Source organism: Ornithodoros turicata, unplaced genomic scaffold (assembly GCF_037126465.1).
Source record: "Ornithodoros turicata isolate Travis unplaced genomic scaffold, ASM3712646v1 Chromosome17, whole genome shotgun sequence".
Taxonomy (NCBI): domain Eukaryota; kingdom Metazoa; phylum Arthropoda; class Arachnida; order Ixodida; family Argasidae; genus Ornithodoros; species Ornithodoros turicata.
The window spans coordinates 2931359-2953828 of NW_026999326.1; the positions used below are offsets into that span (position 1 = coordinate 2931359).

Consider the following 22470-nt stretch of genomic DNA (forward strand, 5'->3'; position numbering starts at 1 on the left):
GAGGCTACACACAAGCCTTACATAAGAGTTACACTTTGTAAAAGGGACCGTACTCTAAACATCAAGGTAACCGTGATATTTTAAGAGGTACACCGTATCTTCTATTGAAAAGAAACGAAAGGGAACACTTAACACCTCTAAATAGAGATAATTTCTTTGCCAATTTTTTCCATTTACTAGAAAGGTACGAAGTTAAGAGTGTAGGAACACGAAAGGACAGACACAACACGAAGTCTCAATCTGAGAAGTTCTGGATGGTCGTAGTTGATTTCAGAACCCTTTGACTGCGTAGCACGAAGCGCGCAGGGAAGTTCATTGATGGCATTACAATAATAAGTGGGTGTAATAGCATCGACAGCATTATTTCTTCAGGATTGTGACACCATCATAGTGATGCTGGAAGTGATACTTGGCGCAAATTGATAATTTCCCATATCGGAGGTTTTCTTCCCTTAGTCCGGTGCACCATTATTTAGGCTACGGTTATTCATTGGCACAATCGAATTAAATATTGAATTGAATAGCCAATGGAAAAATCAATGGAAAACTCCTCCCGCGCTTGTGACTCCCGCTGGACATTACATAAAACGACGTGCTGTTCGCTGTAATGGAAGCAGACTAATTGTCAAACTATATAAAATACGACGATATTAAAATGGCGACTCATTTTGCTTTGGTTCAACTTTTATTTTGGCGATGCGAGGGATATGAGTAATAGTCGGTGCCCCCTCCTCGAATACACTTAGGCACGTTCCTGTGTATCACAATGGCATACATGTCTACAAAGATCCCTGATCTTGCTCTTTTATTGCGCAACCCTCTGCGTCATTGTTTTATGGTCGCTGAAACCCTGCATATCGGTGGCGCAAGAGAAGAGCTTCCGTTGACGTCGCAGTAATAACCATAAATAGCTTTACATGTATATAGAAGGGATGGCCCATTCTGTAGCAGTCGCAGTGTCGCGGAAAGACAGAATCGAAGGAATATCACATGTGGTGAGAAATGTCTTCGTATTTCTGTGTGGTTATCATGTTTCACATTTTTTCACTCCTATTCACAGTCGTAGAAAATGCAATGTAGGTGCAAAGCAACAATTTGTAGCTTTACATTCCCTTCTCGAGAAAGAAATGGATAAAACCAGTTCGGTCGCGCAGTGCCATCGAATTGCCAACCAGCAAATGTATTTAGAGGAGGAATTTAAAGTTAAATGTAACATTCGACCGAGGTATTAGGCCCCAACTTTCTCGCAATAATGCCAACTTAGTCGTTGCTTGCCTCCTTATGCCTGCGTGTACCTCTATATCCAAAAACGACGCTTAGCGCTCAGGTGCGCCAACACATTTCATCATGGTGGGCGAATACGATAGCTCCTATCTTTTTATATACTATATATCGATGTATTTTTCAACCTCCCTCTTTGGTCTGTCTGTCTCCGTCACGTCAGTGATGGGAAGTACTTCAAGTACTACTTAAAGAACATTTCTGAGCATATGTACAGTACTTTAAGCACATATCAAATTGTGTACTTTGTACTGTACTTGAAGTACTATTTTCTAGTATATTCCTGTCAAATAGTCGGACTGCTGTAAAATATAGGGAAGTACAAATACATATTTTTTGTGACTTGAGTGGGCATTTTTGAAGGGACCTTATTGTTGTCAGGCTCGAAGTGTCTACAAGTGGTCAACAGCCATACATTTTCATGTTGCTCTTTGCTCTTCAAGTATATCTTTAGAAAAAAATACGAAAACACTGCACTGCGCTGCACGAAAAAGACAGGCTCAATTCACTATATAGAATGAAAGGCCCACACGCTTTTGATTTATCAAGTCCACCATTTTAACGTGGTCACATGTATTACATTTTTGCAGATAGCAGCCCAACATAAAAAATGGAACTTTGCGTTGTCCTTTTGCATACAAATTAATTTGGCAATGTACTTGATGAGTACTCCAAAGTACCTTGCCGCGTACTTTGTACTCTGCTTAAAGACCGTTTGCAGCTTGTACTTTATGTTATATATCAAGTAATATGTATGCCAAGTACTTGGTACTTCGATTTAACTACGATTTTTAAGCACTTCGTCCATCACTGCGTCACATGCAGCTTCACGCACGACGCTACCTTTATATAACAACCAGAAATATACATGCAGTGCCGAAGGGATGCTTTGAAATCAGGTTCAAAAGGGAACCACATTTCTTCTTGCGGTCGAGACAATCAAGACTCTTCACAATACAATATTGTGATACACTAATAGTCTTTGCTGTATATCTTTATGCGGTGTCTGCCTACGTGCACGTAGGTAATGGTAATCGCGCCTTTCCAGTGGCTTAGCTGCTCACTCGTGCCAGGTGCCTCGTCAAAAGGACAGTTCGCTCTTCAAGCGTAAATTTGTAGATATCTTTTCCCACGGGTTGCGCGTGTTTATTTTTCGCGAAATCCCTGCTTTACTTTTCGGCCTCCCGTACATGTACAATATTATTTATTAACAGCATTATCCTACACAGACAGATGTACCCGGGATATCACTATGATAAGATTGTGTCCTCGCGAGTGCATTCCCTTTTCGAACTTTCCCTTTAAGTACAGTCGCATTAACCAAAAGCAGGAATCCTGTATGGTTAATCGGTTCGTGAGAGGGAAGGGCGTAGGTTGGCGAATTTATTCATGATAGCCTTCACCGACCTCATTTCCCATCACTTCATAGAGAATGGTGTGATGTTGAATTAAGGGCATGATGTGATGTGATGTTGAAGTTGAATGAAGGGCACGATGTTGAAGCTGAGTGAAGGTCTATGATGTGAAGGGTTTTGAAGTTGAAGTCTGCGTGAAGGGTTTTGGAGTTGAAGTCAACGTGATTGGCTTTGAAGTGGAAGTCACTATGATGGTTTTGAGGATAACGGACAGGTTTCAAAGTCCTCGTAATCAGTTTTGAAACTGACAATGTTTATTAGATGTCTGACGTTCTCGTACATATCCTGGCTGTTACTTCTGCGAACGCGTATCTCCTGAAAGGTATATCGGACTGCACTGAGCGAACATACGCGCTTCGCGTTTCATGCCTGGTATGGGGTCCGACACTGCAGATGCCTGGCGGACTTTCCCGTGCTGTGGGTCGCTACACGCAGAGAGGTAAAATATTTGAAACGCGTTACTCCTTTGGGTTGTGGAGGCAATGTCGTATAGGCGGGGGCAATTGTACACAGTACTACCTTCCAAATGGAAGTGGTAGATGAAGAGTGAATATGGCGTTCTGCGCTCGCGAGGTCTGCGCTTCGAGGTTGTTTCGTTTGGTAGTCTGCTCGCAAACAGCTATAATGTACAGCTCTATATATATTGGATATTTTGTGTTTCTTTTTCTACGTACTGTTTCCTAAACGATTTTTGTCCACAGAGTAGTCTTACAGTGTAGCTTCACGAGCGGCCTGTCTGTATGTGTGCTCTATTTGCGTTAGCGCTTGTCATGCCACGAGCCGGAATAAAACAGTGTCAGAAAGAAACACCAATGTTTGCGACTCAGCGTGAAAAATTCACACGGGAATCCAACATCCTTTGCCGGCACTTCTGAGGCATGGGTCTGCGACTTGGGACGCGTCTTACCAGACGACGTTATACTGCTGACGACGCCAGTTTTACAATAGATACTTATTTTGTGTCTTCTCTGATTGCATTCTTCGAACTTCGTGTGATTGGGACCCAAGTACCACAGATCAGGCTGTCATCCTTTTGTGAGCACCCTTTATTTTAAATGTAATACGCAGGAGTCACCATATGCACCTCAGATAAATAAGAGATAAATAGTAAGTCATATTTTGCGGAGTCATCTGTATCGCGTGCGTGTGTAGCATCTACCAGACACCAGTATTCCATCAGATAGAGTATGCACCTTCTATCTGTGGGAGCCTATTCCCACTCTCCGGAAGCAAAGCCTGTCCATTCGATCCCAGTGGAAGGCGAAACACAAATGCAAACACAAGATATACTAAGTACCGCTATTTTAATAAGTTACATTATACAGTCTCTTTCTTGTCCGCTTCCACGTCCACACTCACTACCGAAACCCTTCGTCGTCCTCCTTTTTACCCCGAGTCCTCCACCTCTTCGTCGTCCCCTAACGTCCCAACTTCTTCGTCCACTTCGCCCCACACTTCCCCCACCGCAAAACGTCGTACACAGTTTCACAACCGAAAACATCTACAATGCGGTAATGCAGCAAGCTGAACAATTACAATGTTTTCTCTAGAGGTCGTCGTCGTCGAACTCTAGGATTACGTCGTCTCCAGGGTTCGGTGGGGAGGAAGGCCTTAAAAGGTCGGGCCTGTGCCTCCTCAATGTCTCTAGAACTGAGGCTACGCCCCCGCTGTTGGACGGTTGTTTAGCTCGGTGAAGTGGTCCTTGTCGATGCGTTCGACGGTGCAGCTCAAGGACTTGACACAGAGGACATAAAAGTCTCCTTTCCTCCGAAGTCACCGGAATCGGGGGATCATTGAGGTGTCGGTCTGACAGCAACAGGCCTCTGAAAGGTTGAAGGAAGGGAGTTGCCTCAGGACAGAAGCCGCCGATATTTCGAACAGAGACTGTTCTTCTTCTGGGCACCGTCCTCATCATTGGCATGGTATTTAAAGGGTTAGGTGTGACGTGTTTAAAGGCATTGTAAAGGCATTTAAAGGCGTGTAAAGGCATTTAAAGACAATTCGCATGAACCTTTAAACACGTCACACCTAACCCTTTAAATACCATGCCAATGATGAGGACGGTGCCCAGAAGAAGAACAGTCTCTGTTCGAAATATCGGCGGCTTCTGTCCTGAGGCAACTCCCTTCCTACATCTCTACCGGTTCGCTGGATTTCTACCCATCTACCTCTGAAAGGTTGAGGCACTTTCGCCGGGTCGTCGGTGCGAAGCGGGCGCGGTTGAGAGGTACCTTGAATTAGGAGGCTGGGTACTGCCATCCCGGAGGCCCAGGGCATCCTCTACTGGAAAAGGAGCCTCTCCTCCGAAGTTCAGGAACGCCGGGGTGAAGCCTGTAGATCTGTTGACCGTCGTCCGTGTAGCGAACGCCAGCTCAGTCAGGCGAAGATCCCAATCACAGTGGTGCTGACTAGTAAAAGCAACCAACATCATCTTCAGGTTCCGATTAACACGTTCGGTAATATTAGCCTGAGGGTGATACGGGGAAGTCTTCTTGTGCTGAATGCCTAAAACAGCGCAAGAATCTGAGAACACCTTACTTGTAAAGTAGGTTGCGTTGTCAGTGATCAGCTGAGCGGGAAACCCGAACCGACAAAAGGTGTCGAGTACTCGTTCACATACTCTTTCGGAAGTCAGCGTCCTGAGAAGAAACAGCTCAACCCACTTTGTGAAATGATCAGTAACCACAAACAGGTATTGGTTACCTCTAGGACTACGAGGAAAAGGTCCCATCGCATCACAAGCAACTATCTGCCAGGGCCTATTGCTCTGAACCGGCTGTAAGCGCCCAGGGGGTAAACCACCACGAGGTTTTGCTCTCTGGCATATCGGATAAGTACGAACATACTTAGTTACGTCCTGCCTCATTCCTGGCCATGTCGCAACACGACATAACTTTTCATAAGTTTTCCTGCCACTGCTGTGATCTGCCAAGGCCGAGTCATGAAAGTAACGTATGAAAGACTTACGCAGCTTCCGTGGCACCACGACTCTGAATGGAGATGTACCGTCGTCGTCATCCGCCTGGGTCATGTACATGAACAGGATGCCATCCTCGCCCAACAGATAGGAGTCATGCCGTCCGTCAGACGTTCCGGTGTCTGCCGAGGCCTGCTCAGCTAACCATTGAGACACCCGCTGACAAAAGCCGTCCGCTCTCTGAGCGTCTAGGAGCTGCTCTGCTCACGACCGTGCCCCAGGACGAGGATCCGTCCCGTGCCACTTGTGCTGCTGCCAGGAGTTGAGAAGGCGCCTCGGTGCCTGCCTCTTCCCCGTCCGGTAGAGGCGCACGGGATACCGCTACCACGTTCGTGGAGCCCCGCCTGTATTCCACGTTGAAGGAGTAGCCTTGTAGCTTCAGGGCCCACCTGGCAAGACGTCCAGCTGGGTTGTGGAGCCGCTGCCAGCCATGAGAGTGCCTGGTGATCAGTCTGGACGGTGAAAGTGCTGCCATCCAGGTAGAGATCAAACTTCCTGAGAGCGAAGATGATCGCCAGGCACTCCTTTTCCGTGACGGAATAGTTCCGTTCTGCCGGATTCAGCGTGCGACTTGCAAAAGCCACTGGACGACGAGGCGACGTGTACCGGCCGCTCCTCCGAGTGGGACCGTTGGGGTACCGGGGCCTTCGCTCCGCTCCGGAGGTTGTACCCGCGTGGAGGCGTACGTTCCATTAGGTGTAAGGGCTCGGACACCGGACACAACTACAATACTCAAACAAAAGCTGAACAGCAAAAGTGCTGCCCTGACAAAACCAGATACGCCGGAGAAATGAAAACACAAAATGATCAAAGCAGCACAATCCAGCGGTATCAAAATGAACAAAAAATTTCAAACGTCAAAATAGAGCATCAGTAAATTAAAGGTGCTGCGTCTTCCACGTCATCGAACGAACGAGCGCGTGCCCGACGTTGTGCGCCATTCGTGGGAGCCTATTCCCACTCTCCGGGGGCAAAGCCCAGTGGAAGGCGAAACACAAATGCAAACACAAGATATACTAAGCAACCACTATTTTAATAACTTACATATTACAGTCTCCTTCTTGTCCGCTTCCACGTGCACACTCACTACCGAAACCCTTCGTCGTCCTCATTTTTACCCCGAGTCCTCCACCTCTTCGTCGTCCCCCAACGTCAAAACTTCTTCGTCCACTTCGCCTCACATATCTCATAGATGTTCATCACCAATGAAGTAACATTTCTGCAGAGATGGGGAAGTTACCGCCCAAAAGGGACTAGTTTCGAGTTACGTCATTAAGCTAGATATATGTAACTAAATTATACTAGCTAATTTTCAAGTTCTGAAAGTGAAATGAAATGAGAAATGAAAGTTCTTGCTACCATGCCGGAATTAGCTCCTGACCTATGCATGCGTAATTAGTTGGTATTATCGCAGTTGGGAGCGGGGTACAGTAACACGCTCAGTAGTTTTCGATATCGGGGACAATTCCAACCTTTTTCGGCTCCCAAGGGTGCACAAATGATTATGGGCGACAAAGTGAATTTCCGCGGCGAAGACTTCGAAATACTTTGCCCAGAGGTGGTGGTGGTGGTGATGTTGAAAGGGCTTGCCGTTGTCGGCCTCACGTATGTGGGCAACGTCACGACTGACGCCCTGGGGAAATGTGCGTCCTGGGCCGACTTCTAGAGGAACTGTGCCGACATATGTCTGAAAGCCCTTGCCCTTTGCCCAGAGCCCGTTAACAGACTATAATATTACTCTCCCAATGAGAATAGATGTAAAAATAACGGAACGCGCGCGCGCACACACACACACAGACTCACACACAAGTTCCAACTTTATCCGAGGCAGCAAGCATGGTCAGACTAGGCCAAAATCATGTCCTTGATCTTTTGAATGGAAGAAGCTATACCTTCATCTCCTTCCTGAAGTTCACGTTGCATGGCCTCGATGTTCGAATATACTTTGTCAATTGGGCATGAAGCAGGACTCGTAATTCTAAGAGACCTCACTTTCCGCCCAGATTTCACTGAACCTTGCCCCACTATGGCCTTATAACCTCCCCATTAAAAGATACACGCAAAAACCGCAAAAGTGGACGTTCTCCTGCAACCTCAGTATGAAACATCTCGAAAACGTGTCAGCGTACATCTCCCAGCAACGAGGCGGAGCAGACATGCAGGCGCCACGCTTGTGCAAGCGGCGGTCTCACTGACTGCCATCGCAATTTTCAACAGCAAGACAAAAAGAAGTAAGCTCGCATTTTGCCTTGCTTGGAGGAGAAACGAAATAGAAAGTATCCATTAGGTCTTAACTTTACCTAATATATTTTGGCAAAGTTACCTAAAGGTGACTAGTTCTTCCACGAGTACTACAACATGAAACTACCGAGTTCAGTTGAATTACCAAACAGTAGCTTATGTAAAGTTGCCCGGAACACTACAGTCAAGAGATTATGATGAGAGGCATTTTGCAGACATCAAATAGAAAACAGGCGTGAGTGAGAATCGTTGTAAACTGTGTCGACGGGTGTATTGATTCAAATTATGAAAGACTTAAAAAGAGAAGCTGAAAAATAAACTTTTTAACGGACTGCAAATTTCTGGTCTTCCGGGATCCTTGCGGTCTTCACTTGAATCTGGGCCTTAGATGAGGCGCATACACATTATGATACATAGTGTGACCCATGGTATTGCCCTGGTGCTTGACTGTGCAATTTAGACAGCTTATTTTCAATCGAGGGTCCACGAAACATTCATTTTTAGTAGCTTCTTTTGCAAAATGTGGCTTAAGTTTGCGAAAACGACTTCGACAGGCATAGAAAATTCTGAGAGGTTAAATAGTCATATAGTGTCTTTAAACACAACATATCTTGTGAAGGAATCGAGAGCATTCCATCAGCTCCCGCCTTCCTTCCAATCGAGAGCAGCCCCTCCCATGCTTGAGATTCCCAATAAACCACTGCAGTAGTGTATTGCATAGAAGAACGAGAATAAGAACATATGTCCAGCGAAGGTGATTACAGGTCGCTCAATTCATTCGTGACGGATATTTCCAATGTCAGTAAGCATCATGTCACAAGAAATTATGTAATAGTGAGGGGTGTCACGATGTATTACAATGTCGACGCTAATACCTCACGCGTCATGCGTAAAAAATGGCGCGGCGGACAAGGCGGCTATACAAAGCCACATGAACGGGCAATGTGCTGAATCTGTTGCTTTTCCGTGATGTGATGTGATGCAGTATGATAGAGGAAGAAAATAAATGGAGATATAAATCACGAGAGCGTCAGACTAACTATCCCAGACCACTTCGCCGCAGGTAGTTGGAAAAATGGGGGAACCGAATTGGTGGGGGTTGGATACAGGCATCCCCAACTAGTGGGAACACTTGTCAGAAACGAAGGACCACCCTCACACTCCATTCTCAGGTCACTGTCTATGAAAATATAGTGCCAAGGTACGTATATCGTAGATTGTTCACGGTAATCGCTGGGAGCAAACAGAACATATCAAAGGGAATGGCATTGTGAAATGCTTCATTAAAGTTTAGAATATTCCTTCGCGGAATAGCGAGATTTCCTCGGAGAAGTTTTGCGTCTATCCGGTCTCGATCTACTGAGTGAATGCAGCGCAAAATTCAGTTATGGTGTGTGCTCTTTACTGGACGGCTAGCGTGAGCATGGCACGCACAACATTTCCAGTGCAAGGATCAAATCATACCTAATGCAAGCGGCTATACAAAACCAGTCGAAGGAACTATGCCCTATGTCGCTATGTGCTATGAGCTATGCGGAAGGAGCTTGTATTGTTTTAGAATGTGGTTGTTGAAGTGTACCTCATTATGTGAAAACCAATCTATCGTTTTCTTTGCAGGCACTGCTCTCGCAACAGTTCAGTTCTAAGCATGAAAGTTATTATTGTCCTGTCGTGTTTTATACTAGGTGAGTAATGATCCTCTCTTCATTTCTGCCCTGTAGTACTTCGTGAAACTAGTTTGACATGCACGAAAGACGCACATACACTTGAAAACCATAGCTAATCCGTGGCTCACAAATATGGTTAAACTGTTTATTCGACGGTATCTTATGACAGTGTCAGTGGCCTACAGCTAGGGAATTTTGTTGGTTTTCGCTGCAGCGATTTGCAGCAACAAATATAACAAGCTCCTGCGAAAAAAAAAAACGACCAGTGCAAGTGACCTCGAGTGCTATCGTCTCTTTCCAGCACACATTGCAAAAAGTCCTCCTCTCTGAAACAGCGTGTAAGGAAACGAGGAAGGGAGGATGGTATTTCATGACGTGAGCAACCGTCCCCACAGGGTCATCGTGTTACTTGTTACTTAGACCGAAGCAGTTCTTGAGCGTATAATCAATGACATGCAGAAGAAAATAACGACAAAGAGCGCGGGACTTGCCAACGTCAAGCCAGGGGACCGCGCAGTCCATCCGTGGCTGTGGGGTGCACGCGTAAATGTATGGCAGAGCTAAAATATTTTGCATGGTGACACCTGAAGCAGATCTTGACGAATGAGATATCAATTGGAGCCATGTTAAGTATCACGTATCTGCTCCTTTAAGGTGCACAGACATCCACCGGAGGGAATAGCGTCCTTAAGAAGGCTACATACTGCGCGGTTTTCACGAAATGGTGTGTTTCAACATGCACTAGCGAAGTGCCGTTGTCCATTCTTACACCGTAAATAAAGAACATAGCATGCCGATATTAACGAAAAGCAGAACGGCAGGTGTTCCTCTTCGTTGGCAACGAAGATGCGCGTAACCTCTTCGCCTGAGGAATGCGGTTGGTCGACTGAGACAGACGTATTCCAGGCTGAAGAGCAACGGCCCTGACTTGAATAATAGGTCATCAGAGTGAAAATGGAAGCACAGCTCGCGCAGAATTCCACAATCGTCAAACCGCGGACGGCACGATGAGTTCCGACATGGTTCGTGTAGCATGACAGCCCCACTTTCAACTACGTGCATGGCAATTGAATCGGCTCTTACGGAATTGTGCTGGTAATGGAAGCCAATGTCCACAGTTGTGAGACTATGGTGGCTGATAGTGTGCGTTCTTTTGCCCCCCTCTCTCTTCGAATCAGAAGCGATAATCATTCATGGCAATGGCTGGCGCACAGCGTGCTATGCGGTGAAGTTCTGTTTGTAGCTTTGCCTCCGAAGTTAGCGAAAGTCGTGTATCGTATAAGCGCGAACATCCCGTGATGACACGTACACGAATTGAAATTACAGGCTCCGTAGTTTAAAGTGATGACACGTCAGTGCTACTATGAAACTCTGTGGTATGCTATGCATGACGCAACAACAACAGCCAGATGCATCATGATGGGATGAGGTATTTCACCGATACACGACACAAAGCTGTGAACTCTCATAGAGGTTTGCTACAAGCAGTTACATGGGAAAGCGTGTCCAGTATGGAACTGATCTTGATTCGGTACGCAGTTAAAAGGCAAAAGGATGGCATGAATATATTACAGAATTATATTATTAGATAACGCAAGGCAAGCAAAAATGCAGTGGGACCTTCGGAAGTTACTGTTGCTTATCCTATGAGTCATGTTTGTCCCTCTCACAGTGTGGCCGCGGCTTGTGCAAAAGTGTGAGTATCAGGCCCATGCAGTAACATTGGCAGTGCCTTGGCAATAGCCTTGACAATACTATTCATGTGCTGTCTGCTACTTTCTCCCTGTAATAAGTATAAGGTATACTGTGGTACTGGTTTGAGCCGGAAAGGCTAGCAGAACTAGAAGATATACTTGATGCAGATGTACTTGGTCGTCTTCTCTTTTATACAAGCTGTCGATACTCCGGCCACTGGAGGACCTCCTCCAGTCCCCAGGGCCCGGCGCGGCCAAGTTTCCGTGGGCAGAGGCTCACGAGGCAGCTTTTGACGCCATCAAGAACGCCCTCGCGCGCGCGACACTTCTTGCTCACCCTCGTCCCGATGCTTCTATTTCGTCGATGGTGGATGCCTCCGACCGGGCCTTGGGCGCTGTTCTTCAACAAGAAGTCGATCACTGCACCCAACCTCTCGGCTTCTTTTCACGATGTCTCCAACCGAGGGCCGCTACAGCGCTTTCGGCAAGGAACTGCTGGCAGCTTATTCGGCCGTGCGCCACTTTCGCCACTTTTTGGAGGGATGGCGTTTTGTTATCTGGACAGACCATAAGCCACTCGTCGGAGCCTTCACGTCCGCCGGTCAAAATTATTCCCCCCGCGAGATTCGCCACCTTGCGTACATCGCGGAATTTTCTACGGACGTACGCCACGTGAAGGGCTCCGCCAACGTTGCTGCCGATGCACTCAGCCGCGTCTACGCTGTACCCGGCCAGCCCGTCCTCAGCATCGACAACCTGGCAGGCGCACAAAAGTCGGACGACCAGCTCTGCCAGCTCCGCGCGTCCTCGCGCACGTCCCTCAAGCTCGGTGACATTCTCCTGCCCGGTTCAGCCGTTCCCATCGTCAGCGACACGTCAGTCTCGTCACCCCGCCCTGTCGTCCTTTCTACTCTCCGCCGCGCCGTTTTTGACAGCGTCCACTGTCTCGCCCATCCCGGAGTTCGCACCACCATCAAGTTGGCTACCGACCGTTTCGTCTGGCCAGGGGCGCGGCAGGACATCCGCCGCTGGGTGGGCGCCTGCACGCCTTGCCAGAACAGCAAGTGCCACCGCCACACCCTCTCACCGCTTGGCCAGTTCGCCCCACCAACAAGCCGTTTCTCGAAGGTCCATATTGACATAGTTGGCCCCTGCCCCCCTCTGACCGTCATCGCTACCTTCTAACATGCGTCGACAGATTCACCAGATGGCCTGAAGCAGCACCCATGCAGGACAGCACAGCTGAAACTGTCGCAGCGATTTTCCTCCAGACGTGGATTGCCCGATTCGGCGTGCAAGAAGAAATCGTCACCGACCGGAGGAGGCAATTTGAAAGTCGACTTTTCACTGCCTTCACCACCCTTCTCGGCATGAAAGTTTGCGCACGACCGCTTACCGTCCGGCGTCTCCGGCACCTCAAGCAGGCACTTATGGCCCATTTGGACGGTTCCCGCTCGACCGAGCACCTGCCATTGGTGCTCCTCGGAATCAGAGCTGCCTTGAAGCACGAGCTCGGCTGCTCGTCAGCAGAGCTTGTGTACGGCACGTCCATCCGGCTTCCTGCCGACATTTCCGACCATCGGCCATCTTCGCAACCATCACAACTAGCCCCATCAGACTACAGCCGACGCTTAAAGGCTGCTCTCTCCCGTCTGCGCCCAACACCCACGAGAGCTGTTTCCTCCTCTTCCCCGTACGTCGCCCAGGACCTCACCAGCTCCTCCCGCGTATTCCTGCACACCGACTCCACCCGGCGCTCTCTCCAGCCCCCTTATTCCGGCCCCCGCAAGGTCATCCGCCGGGGTGCAAAAGCCTTTGCCTTCGACGTCAACGCTTGCGAGGTAGTCGTGTCAATCGACCGGCTTAAACCCGCTTACGTGGAAGCAACCAGCTCTGCCTTTTGTGATGCCACCCTCCTTCCGCCAGACGTCCCCCCTGGGCCAGAGCGTCGGCTGCACAAGACTGTCACCTGGGCCGACTCTAGGAGACCCGCCGTTTCCTTCACCTGTTCATCCTTCACGCTTCACCCATCTCGAAGGGGGGGGGGGGTAGCTGTAGTGGCAGGGCATTCCAAGAAAGATGAGGGATGCCAAGTGCGCACGCTCCACTCGCACCCAAGCTTCGCTCCACCGCCATTAAACCATTTTCATGCCAACCCTCAGCCTGTGTGGTTGTCCCTTCATTATCTCTAGTCGCGACAACCCACACATGGGTCTTTAATCGTTACCAATACAACTGGAAGTCCGAACGGCACTTCCTCTGCGCTGCAGCTTCAAAGATGTTAGAATCCATTAAAAGTTAGTGGCTTACCAGCCAGTAGATAGTAAATCCTATCCACAACCTAAGGTCCTTTTTGCGTCCAGAGAGATGAGTTTTACCGAAGCGTGAACAGTGTTTTCACTGGTCTTTTGTACCAAGGGGTGCGTAAACGATACTGACCATTTACCGATATATGTACATTACTGATGTGCTGTACTTGTGCTTACGTGCTCTAGAGAACCGATTGCCTATATCTGCTATGGGTAAATAATCGAAAATCTGGAAGCAACCATTTAAAGGAGCATGAAAATGACATGGAACTTCTTTTTTTCTGTATCGTTCTAGCATACTACCTTCAGAGACCGTCACGCAAAAAAAAAAATCCTTTTGGAAGCGGGAGTTTACTGAGAAAATGGCTTTGCAAGAGAGTAGCGGCGACGACTTGGTTACGATATCGTTACGGTTACGATATCGAATCTTGGATACGATACAAACCTCGCATACCGACTCTTCGCGTCTCGTGACATTAAGTGGCAGAGCGCTCTTCATTGGCCACCGAGAATCATCTGCCAGTGAGAGGGATCCTGCAAGACGCGAAAGGGGCGGCGCAAAACGCGACTGCAAAAAAAAAGAAAAAAAGAAGAAGTTGTTCGCCTCAGTATTGGCGAAGCACACGATGTTGCATGATTGTCAGCCGAGGAGAGCAAGTTTTGTGACCCGCGGAATCGCAAGCTCATTCGCGCTACACTCGTAGTTTTTGTGCAGATGTGTGTCTTGTAATCCTAATTTCTAGTTCTCGCGCCATACATGTTCTCGATTCTTTTCACATTCCTATAACAATATAAAATAATACAACGTGCAACTACCTTTCATTCGAAATGGTAACGTGCATTGCTTACTATAGAAGTTTTACAAACGAGGGGTTACATTAGGCAATATACAAATTCTAATATGTCAATTCTCGACGCTGAGGGGCACACTCTGACATGTTACCACAGCGATGGACGGCTGGGATATATTGATTGCGGTATGAGCATATCATTGAGTGTTAAATCCTCTGCCAGGTTGTGTGTATCTATTTGTTATGTTGCTAAATACTGTTCGTATGTGTGATACGGAATTCCGAGAGGGCAGCAGCCATATTAACATTTCTTTGCCGTGGTTTTTTTTTTTTTTTCATAGGTGCTTTCTCCAGCACCAAGCTTGATTCCAACCGTTACCTGGACAACCTTCTACAAGTTCCCTATCCCCAGTACGTGCGCGCTCTCGGCCTTACAAGTATCAACCTGAGCGGTTTTCAACTTAAGGTGAAGAAAACAAGCTTAAGCAACCGGGACTTGAAAGCAGAGTTCCACAACGGCAAGCTGACGCACCCAACCTTAACGAGGCTTGGAGACTGTTCAGCCCCGGGCTGGCAAGGCACCAATGTCACTCTGGGGTGCTATCTGTCTCTAGGTAGCTTGCGTGTCGAGTACAATGGAACGGCTAAAGGAGACAATGTGTTGGCTACAAACAAAAGCATAGACCTCACCGCCTTCTTCATGGGGTCTAAGGCGTTTCTGGAAGTCACGTCTGCTCCAGGTGAGTAGAACAATGTCAAGCTGATTAAATGCAGCAACTGCTTAGTTATGCAAAATATTAAGGATATAAATAAGTGGCGTGAAATGTGCGTACATCAAAGAGGACACACGTGTGCAGGCATACACTTATCAAGGCACCACATCTAGGCGTTGTAGCATGATAACATATGTGGGGTTACACCCTCGTCATTCGTTCGTTTGCTATTGCAGCAAAGTCCCTTGGTAGCCGGTAGCTGGAAGTTTGTAAAGTGACGACTACTGAAACCAGCACGAAAACAGCAAGTGATATATCTTTCTTTGCACCACGCTGTCGGAACGTGCACTCAGGTTGTGCTGTATTCTATTGCACAGCTCATTTCACGCTGTCCACTTCTCGAGGACCCCGTGCATTGCCCTGTCAGCACGCGCAAAAAGAAGAAAGTGCGTAGTGGCTGAGCCACTGAAATGCTCACTACGACAGCTGGATCGGAACTCAAGGCAGTGTTGCCACACGTAAAAACAAAAAAAAAAACATCTCTGTAAATCCGAGTCCATAAAATCTGTAGATCTAGATACAAATCTGTATGCACTCACGTTTTGCCTTCAAATCTCGAATGCCTGCCTGCGCCTCTAAGTTAGTGGAAGAGCTTATTTCGTTCCACTGCTGAAGACCACAGCCGGAATTTATTACCGCGACGCACTGGCATTACGCGTTGTAACTTTCGATTTTGGTTTGCGATATCGCGTACTTAAGTCCGCTACGATCACACACAAAAAAAGTGTCACTGCACGTAGATTTTAATACTTTGACATGAGTATGCACTTCAGCTATAGCGCACCAATGCATGAATAACGCATCGCGTGCCGTACGAACATTTCACTTGCTCGTTCCACCATCACAGTGGTAGAGCAAAGAATGGACCGCAAAACCAATAAATATAATAATTGGGTGTTTAAGTCACGAGACAACTGAGGCAAAACCAATAATTCTCGATATATTATTTCCGCGGACATGAATTATAAGCGTTGTGGTTCCACTTCAAAGCCAGACAAGTCAAGTCTGCGAGGCAATCAGGTAACGCGCACACAAGCACTAAAAAAATGATTTAGCGTTGAGGCTCGCCAATGGTTCAGTCCCTTTACACTTCCTTCTACTCCGGCGAGTCCTGCCGGTTTCGTGATCGACCGATCCAATCCTCGTTAACGGCGAAGGCGAAGCAGCTTGACCCAACAGCATGCGTTTTGTGCGCAGGACGTCAGTTATGGTGGTCGTTGAGAAGCTGTTTTTTTTTTCACCAAATTAAATGCGGAAAACATTCTAAAAATAGCTGGTTTGTGCTCTGAGCACTGCTCAGGTAGTTGTGTGTAGGCCTTTGCTGAGCACCCCCGGTGCTCAAAATTATCCGCAGAACTATACCTGGCTGCACGTGCAGCATGTAGCTAGCCACACTGCAGGCACCCCTTTACGTATAAATTTCCCAATTTTTATTTAGTGTGTGAACACATGCAAGAAAGAAAAAAAAATCACCATAGAAGATTTCAGCCACACCTAAGCGCAAACACTACACACTCGCCTCGTCAGTCTACATCATAACTATGCGCGCGCTTTCCGCGAGGGGCGCAGTAGCACAATAGCTCGTTGCGCCTCTGGCGAAGAGCAGGTTCCCTATACCGATCAGGTCAGAAAAACCCGACGCAGGTACGCACTATCTGAAACACAGCAGACCCTTTTGTTGGTTTTCTCGTGCCACAGGGGGGCGCGAACTACTTCCATCAAGCAACGCGTCACATACCTGCATGTTTTATGATATATCGGGAGAATGCATAATCGGATGCGGATGACCTTGGTAATAAAATGCTCTAGAAACATTTTTAGTTTTTCGCTCTCAGAAAGTTTTCTACTCTTTATATTTTTTTAGTAGAGCGTTTAAAAGCTGAAGTATCCAATTTTGGCTAAGTGTCCAATTTTGCTGATGCTGTTCCGTTTTCCGGCCTTCCTGAACTTGAACTTAGCACTCCTTAGAGGCCGAGAATTTTTACACAAAATATTCATTCTCTAAATAATATTGTCATGGTCGCAGATGCATTAGCATATCGCTGTTTTATTGAATCAGTGCTTTAGTATTCGAACTAGCTATATTCCAGCACATATCTCTTTCAAGGCTTATCGTAAGCCAGTGTAGCATTAGACGTTTTGCATTAGACTATTGTGACTTTGTGGAATAACGCACAGTCTGAGAACATTTCTGAAGCGACGACACTGTGAAAATTCTGGGTTCGGTGGTTGTTGTGGGCTGGGGCGGCGGGCCCTGGAGTGGTTATAGCTAAAGCATCTAGACTCGTGCATTCTGATACGTGTTCAAATCTGGGCGCCGTCTGTGCTGTCTGTGTGTTTTCCCTGGCTCTTCCTCAGATGCTTTAAGACAAATGTCGCTACAGCTTCGTGTAGTAGAAAAATGCAGAGAGCATGTGAACAAAAATGCACAAAACTTTAGTTTATCGTAGAATTCTGCTTTTGTCTGTCCGACATCTTCAATGTCCCAGAGCGAACTGTCCTTCGAACAGTTCTGCGCCAATCATCTCTGTGTGCGCTGTCGTTATTCCGTTTGCGACAGGGCTAGGTTGTACCATTATACCTGCCATCACAAGTTCGTCGGCACGACTTAGTCATTGTGGTTACCGAAACTACCCGTTCTCAATTTTCCCTTGTCACATTGCCCTCCTTCAAATGACCTTGCTGAAAAGGACTTTCAGGTTTTATCCCGTATCGAGACTGCCTACCTGAAAACGCCCTTCTCCTATGACCTCATTGCACAGAGTCATGGCCCTCTTTCAGGAGAATACTACCGGTGGTACTCTTTTTTTTTTTTTTTTCACTGTAAAGAAAGTTGACAGGCGGCCTTCTGGCTATACCCCTTTGTGTCCTTTTTGTTCGTACTAAACACTTTCACCCCCTGTCAAATCGAGTTCATGTCCTCAAGGCGACCTTAACTTCCGCAGCTCCCGTTTTCACGCTCTTGAAACAATGAAAATGCTCCATTGCTTCGTATAAGATAGCCAGTCAAAATCATGGGTTTTGGATGTCTGTCCAAGTCATGTTAGCGAACGAGAGCCTCGCGGCCGTTAGGTTTAGCGGGGCGGACGAGACCGAACAGCCTCTTGGTTATGTTAAGTTCGTCCAAGCTCGGTGTTTGTATTCAAGTTGGTACAAGTTCGCAGTTGGCATTTTCCTGCGCGTGACTGTGCGTTTTACAGTCGGATAACATTTATTTCCAGTAGGGTATTTTGTAAGGCCCAAGCTTTAGAATGTACGGAAACTTTAGGTTCATGGGTGTGGTCGGTTGGTGTCCTACCAATTGCAATGATTGACTCAGCAGGAAGACGACGACCGTGATGCACCTGTACACCCCTACACACTCCCACTTTCGATACAGCCTCAGAAGAAACTGTTTCCCGTATTCTGCTGATTGGACTTATACACTTCTTAATTGCAGGCGGACATTTTTCATTTTCCCGTGGGGTGTACCGTGATATAACGTACTGTGGCGGGATTCGCGAACAATGCGGGCCACAGCAGCATTTTGGGGTAGCTGGATTCCTGTGATATATGGGGAACTGCTGAAATAAAAACACGAAAGAAGACGAAAATGCATTTTTTGCAGACTAAAGGCCCGTGTCATTCTCTCAGCGGGACTCCCCCCCCCCGCAAATGTGTCCTGTCACTGAGTGCAAATCTGCTTTGCAAACAAACACACTAACACGGTGTCGACACGATCGCGACATAAAAAAAAGGAAGAAGAATATAGGAAAAGGTTGCTCTGCGTAGTTTTGCGCCAAGTGCAAGGCGAGGAGAGTTTTGAGAGTGGGCAGAGTGACGACGGGTATCAAACGCGAATGGGTTGTTTTGCGGCGGGAGCAAGGCGAGGGGGAGTCTTGAGAACGGGTAAAAAGGCGACGGATACAAACGCGAATTTGCCCTGAACGTTCCGTTCGCTGCGCAGAGGAAGGTGCAGTGGATGAGACACATATTGTGTTGCACAGCAGTCACCGGACGAAGATCATACAAAACCCTAGGAAAGTGCCTCTCAGGCTTCCGCGGCACACCACGATAGATCTGGCAGTGAAAAATGTTCATCTTTTTCAGTCTGGTGTGTCGAGCGAAAGACGACCTGCCGTAGTTGTGCCGGCGTAATTGCTTTCTCGTCTACACTTCTCTGCAACTGGAACTTCGTTCGCATGATGCCTAGATGATGTCACAACCGCTTTCCTGAGAAACCTTATAACTAGTGCTGTCGTTCCTGTCAAAGACATCCGATTCCGTTCAGCCCGAATGTCGCCCTAGCGGTTCCACACCGTTGTTGTAAAGCAGCATTGCGTTGGTAGTGTAATACCCCGCCAGCCTCCTGTTAAACACTACCCGAGTCCATGGAAGGCACCTTGATGATTCACTCCCTGATGTTTACTAAGTGTTTCAGCAATTGATAACAAGTCGTTATATGGATAAATTGAGAAGTTACCTGTCAAAAAGAACTCGTTACAAGTTAAGTTACCGTGTGCAAAATGTAACTAAGTTAATAACGAAGTTCTTCAGCCTGAAATGTAACTCGCAGTTACGAAGTTATTTAAAAAAAAGAAGAAGGAGTTACTTTCAAGTTACTTCGGACACAAAATAGCATTACGCAGGTGCAGCGTGCGTGAGCAGTTTAGTTAGACCTTGAGTTGCCTGCGGAGGAGTGCAATACGCTTGGATCGTTTTCGTTTATGTCCAGCAATAGAGCTCTCCCTGTTTGTAAACAAATGACGTCATAGTGTTCGACAGCGTCACAAATTTGGTAGGACTGAACTACGCTCGAAGGTAGACGTGAACAAGGTTGCGCTCGAAAGCCATGGTCTTGAGGGGATCACGATATGGTCTCTTAAAGGGACGCGACCCTCGGTCCTGCTTTTCTTTCAATGGGAGGCAGCGAACAAGTGCTGTTCGTGGAACCCAGCCCGCTCCTTCCGATTTGTTTCGGTTTCAATCTGTCTACCAATGTCATCATGACGTTTCTTGGGTAGAGGTCTATTCGAACGCTTTGCATCTCACTCCCTGTGGGCGCACAATGGTTCAGCTTCTTTCAATGGCAGCGGCCCTTACTTCCTGAATAAAATACTGTCATGGATTGAATATCACGTTTTATGGCAAAAAATGCCATGAAGGAACCGGTGAGAAAGCAAGAAAATATGGGGATGTGAGTGAAAAGCGAGTTAAAAGTAACTTGGAACTTAACTTAAGTTACTTTCATCCCCTCTGCAGTGTCCTCAGCTATCGCAACCTCGTTTGCAGAACATGGATTGAAGTGCGCATTGGAACGCTCCTATGTGCGAACTTCAGTAGTGCTGCAGTGCTGCGCCGCAGTGTCATCTGACAATTGCTTCTACTCCCCAAACTTCGTTACGGTTTAAGAGGTCACTGGTGCACTTGGGGTCGGAAGACTGCTCTCCTATCGTTTCTGACATAACGTCCGCTCCTTGATCAGTACCTTGTTCCTGTACTTCCTTTCGGTCACATGGTGCCACCTTGCATTTTGCATGTTCTAACGTCTCTGGTGCGTTAATAGGTTCAATCACACAAAGAGTTCGTCAGCGAGTCGTTCTCTGCCATCCTGAGACCGTCCGTGCTGCAAATCTGCTTTTCGACTTCCGTAGCGGTTGTACTCTCAATATCTCTTTATTACGCTAACTCGAATCGCTGCTTTACGCGCATTGAAATTCTTACGCTCCTCTTGTGACAAGCGCTCGAACAATTCGCATGGCCTGCTTACCTAGAAGCGGATACAAGAATCCGATTCTACATTGATAGGGTATATCTTCCTCAACAAATACCTTCTCTACGATTTCTAGCCACTCGGACATATTACTATCTTCCGACATTTGTGACAGGATATTGCTGGACATTTCACAGAGGTCTCGAACGACGACAAATTGCCTATTGGACTGGGACACGAGCACCTTTCAGCACCTTTCTACAGGTTGTCCTCCAGCGAAGTCAACGCGTACGCCTTTGAGTTGGACGAAGCAAATTTTAATTATACGAACTTGCACTCCACTACGAGCGACGCTTTCATCCCACTCCCGAGACGTTCAATTACGATGCGCCCATCAACAAGTCAGCTACTTCTACCTCTCTCTTCTCTTGTCGCCCCTGCCTATGCGCTCCCTTCGAAAGTGCGCATCACTGTCTGCGACCAATGACTCACCTACACTTTACTTTGCTTCCGGAGCTTGAGTTGAGGTACCTGATGTCCGGTGATCCTGGCACTCAAAATTCTTCTCGTGGCTCAGAATGGGATTCCGTGTCCTCCGGCTGGGTTGTTGCGTCGTCGTCATCACTCCGTTGTGTTCTGAAGCGGGAGGTGCTGGGATGCTACTTCCCCTTGTGTCGTGCCTCTGGCGACTTCTGCATCGTAGTCCAAGGCCTGGGTCTCCATTCGGTTCTCAATGCAATAGCTGTCGACTCCACTGTAGGTCTCTGGGTCCTCCTCATCGCAGAAAGCCAGCAGAATCCTGTCGCGGACTTCGCCGAGTAGACCAGTTCTGTCGACAGCGCCAGTAGAAAAACCCAGACACCCAGCGAACAAACTTGCACAAACTTGAGTTTGCTACAGCATTTCGCCCAACGCGAACTGTCTTTCGAACTATGCTTCCCGGAATACCACTCCTCTCTGCATCCCCTCATTCGTCCGTTGGCGATGGGGCTTTGGCGGCACCATTACATTTGACGCACGATCCCCCTTGCGATAGTAGTGATGTTGCCTGCATGAGCGTGCTTGACGACAGCACCGCCATCAGACTCTGCTCAGTTGAAAAATAATAAGTTCATCTGCAGCGAAGAAACATATAAAACACAAACATAGAAACATCCAAACAAGCATATTAACAACAAAGTATTTACTCAGGGACCTTGTATACCGTATGGAAAATAACTATAATGTCATGTCTTTTAAGAAGTAAATCTCTCTGAAATCTCCTTTTCTCTTGTTTGAAGGTTCTGTGCCAACTTTGAAGACATGGAGCGTCCTTCCACTGAACACTCAGTTGTTCTTCTCGAAGAAGCTGGATTTGAACGCTTCGAGGCAGACAGCGTTTGAGACGGAGGTGAAGAGAAACGTGGTGTCTGCAACTCTGAGCGCCTTGTACGGTGGTATACAGCACGCCCTCACTAGTGCCGTAGGTGTCACAAAAACACCTTTGCCGTGAAGACTGTGGGCGGCATCTGTCGTGTGCGTCGTTTCATGTCGTGTATTCGAAACGCGAACTGAATGCAACATGTTGTTCGTCTAATTGTCTGCGAGTATGTTCGTGTATTAAACGTCGGTAACACAAGTTGTAGCACCA

General features: G+C 47.3%; 1 protein-coding gene across 1 annotated transcript; it reads left to right on the forward strand.

Moving 5' to 3' along the window:
• The first annotated feature begins 911 nt into the window (after nt 1-911).
• Nucleotides 912-22470, forward strand: LOC135372795 (uncharacterized). Its single transcript, XM_064606258.1, has 4 exons — nt 912-995; nt 9532-9599; nt 14717-15115; nt 22121-22470. Exons 1-4 carry the CDS (start codon nt 991-993, stop codon nt 22330-22332), a joined length of 684 nt encoding a protein of 227 aa, XP_064462328.1. The 5' UTR covers nt 912-990; the 3' UTR covers nt 22333-22470.

Excerpts from the sequence above, each read along its gene's own strand:
- LOC135372795 (XM_064606258.1), top strand. Across the intron at positions 9,600-14,716 it reads CCTGTCGTGTTTTATACTAG|GTGCTTTCTCCAGCACCAAG; the intron begins GTGAGTAATGAT and ends TTTTTTTCATAG. Across the intron at positions 15,116-22,120 it reads GGAAGTCACGTCTGCTCCAG|GTTCTGTGCCAACTTTGAAG; the intron begins GTGAGTAGAACA and ends TCTTGTTTGAAG.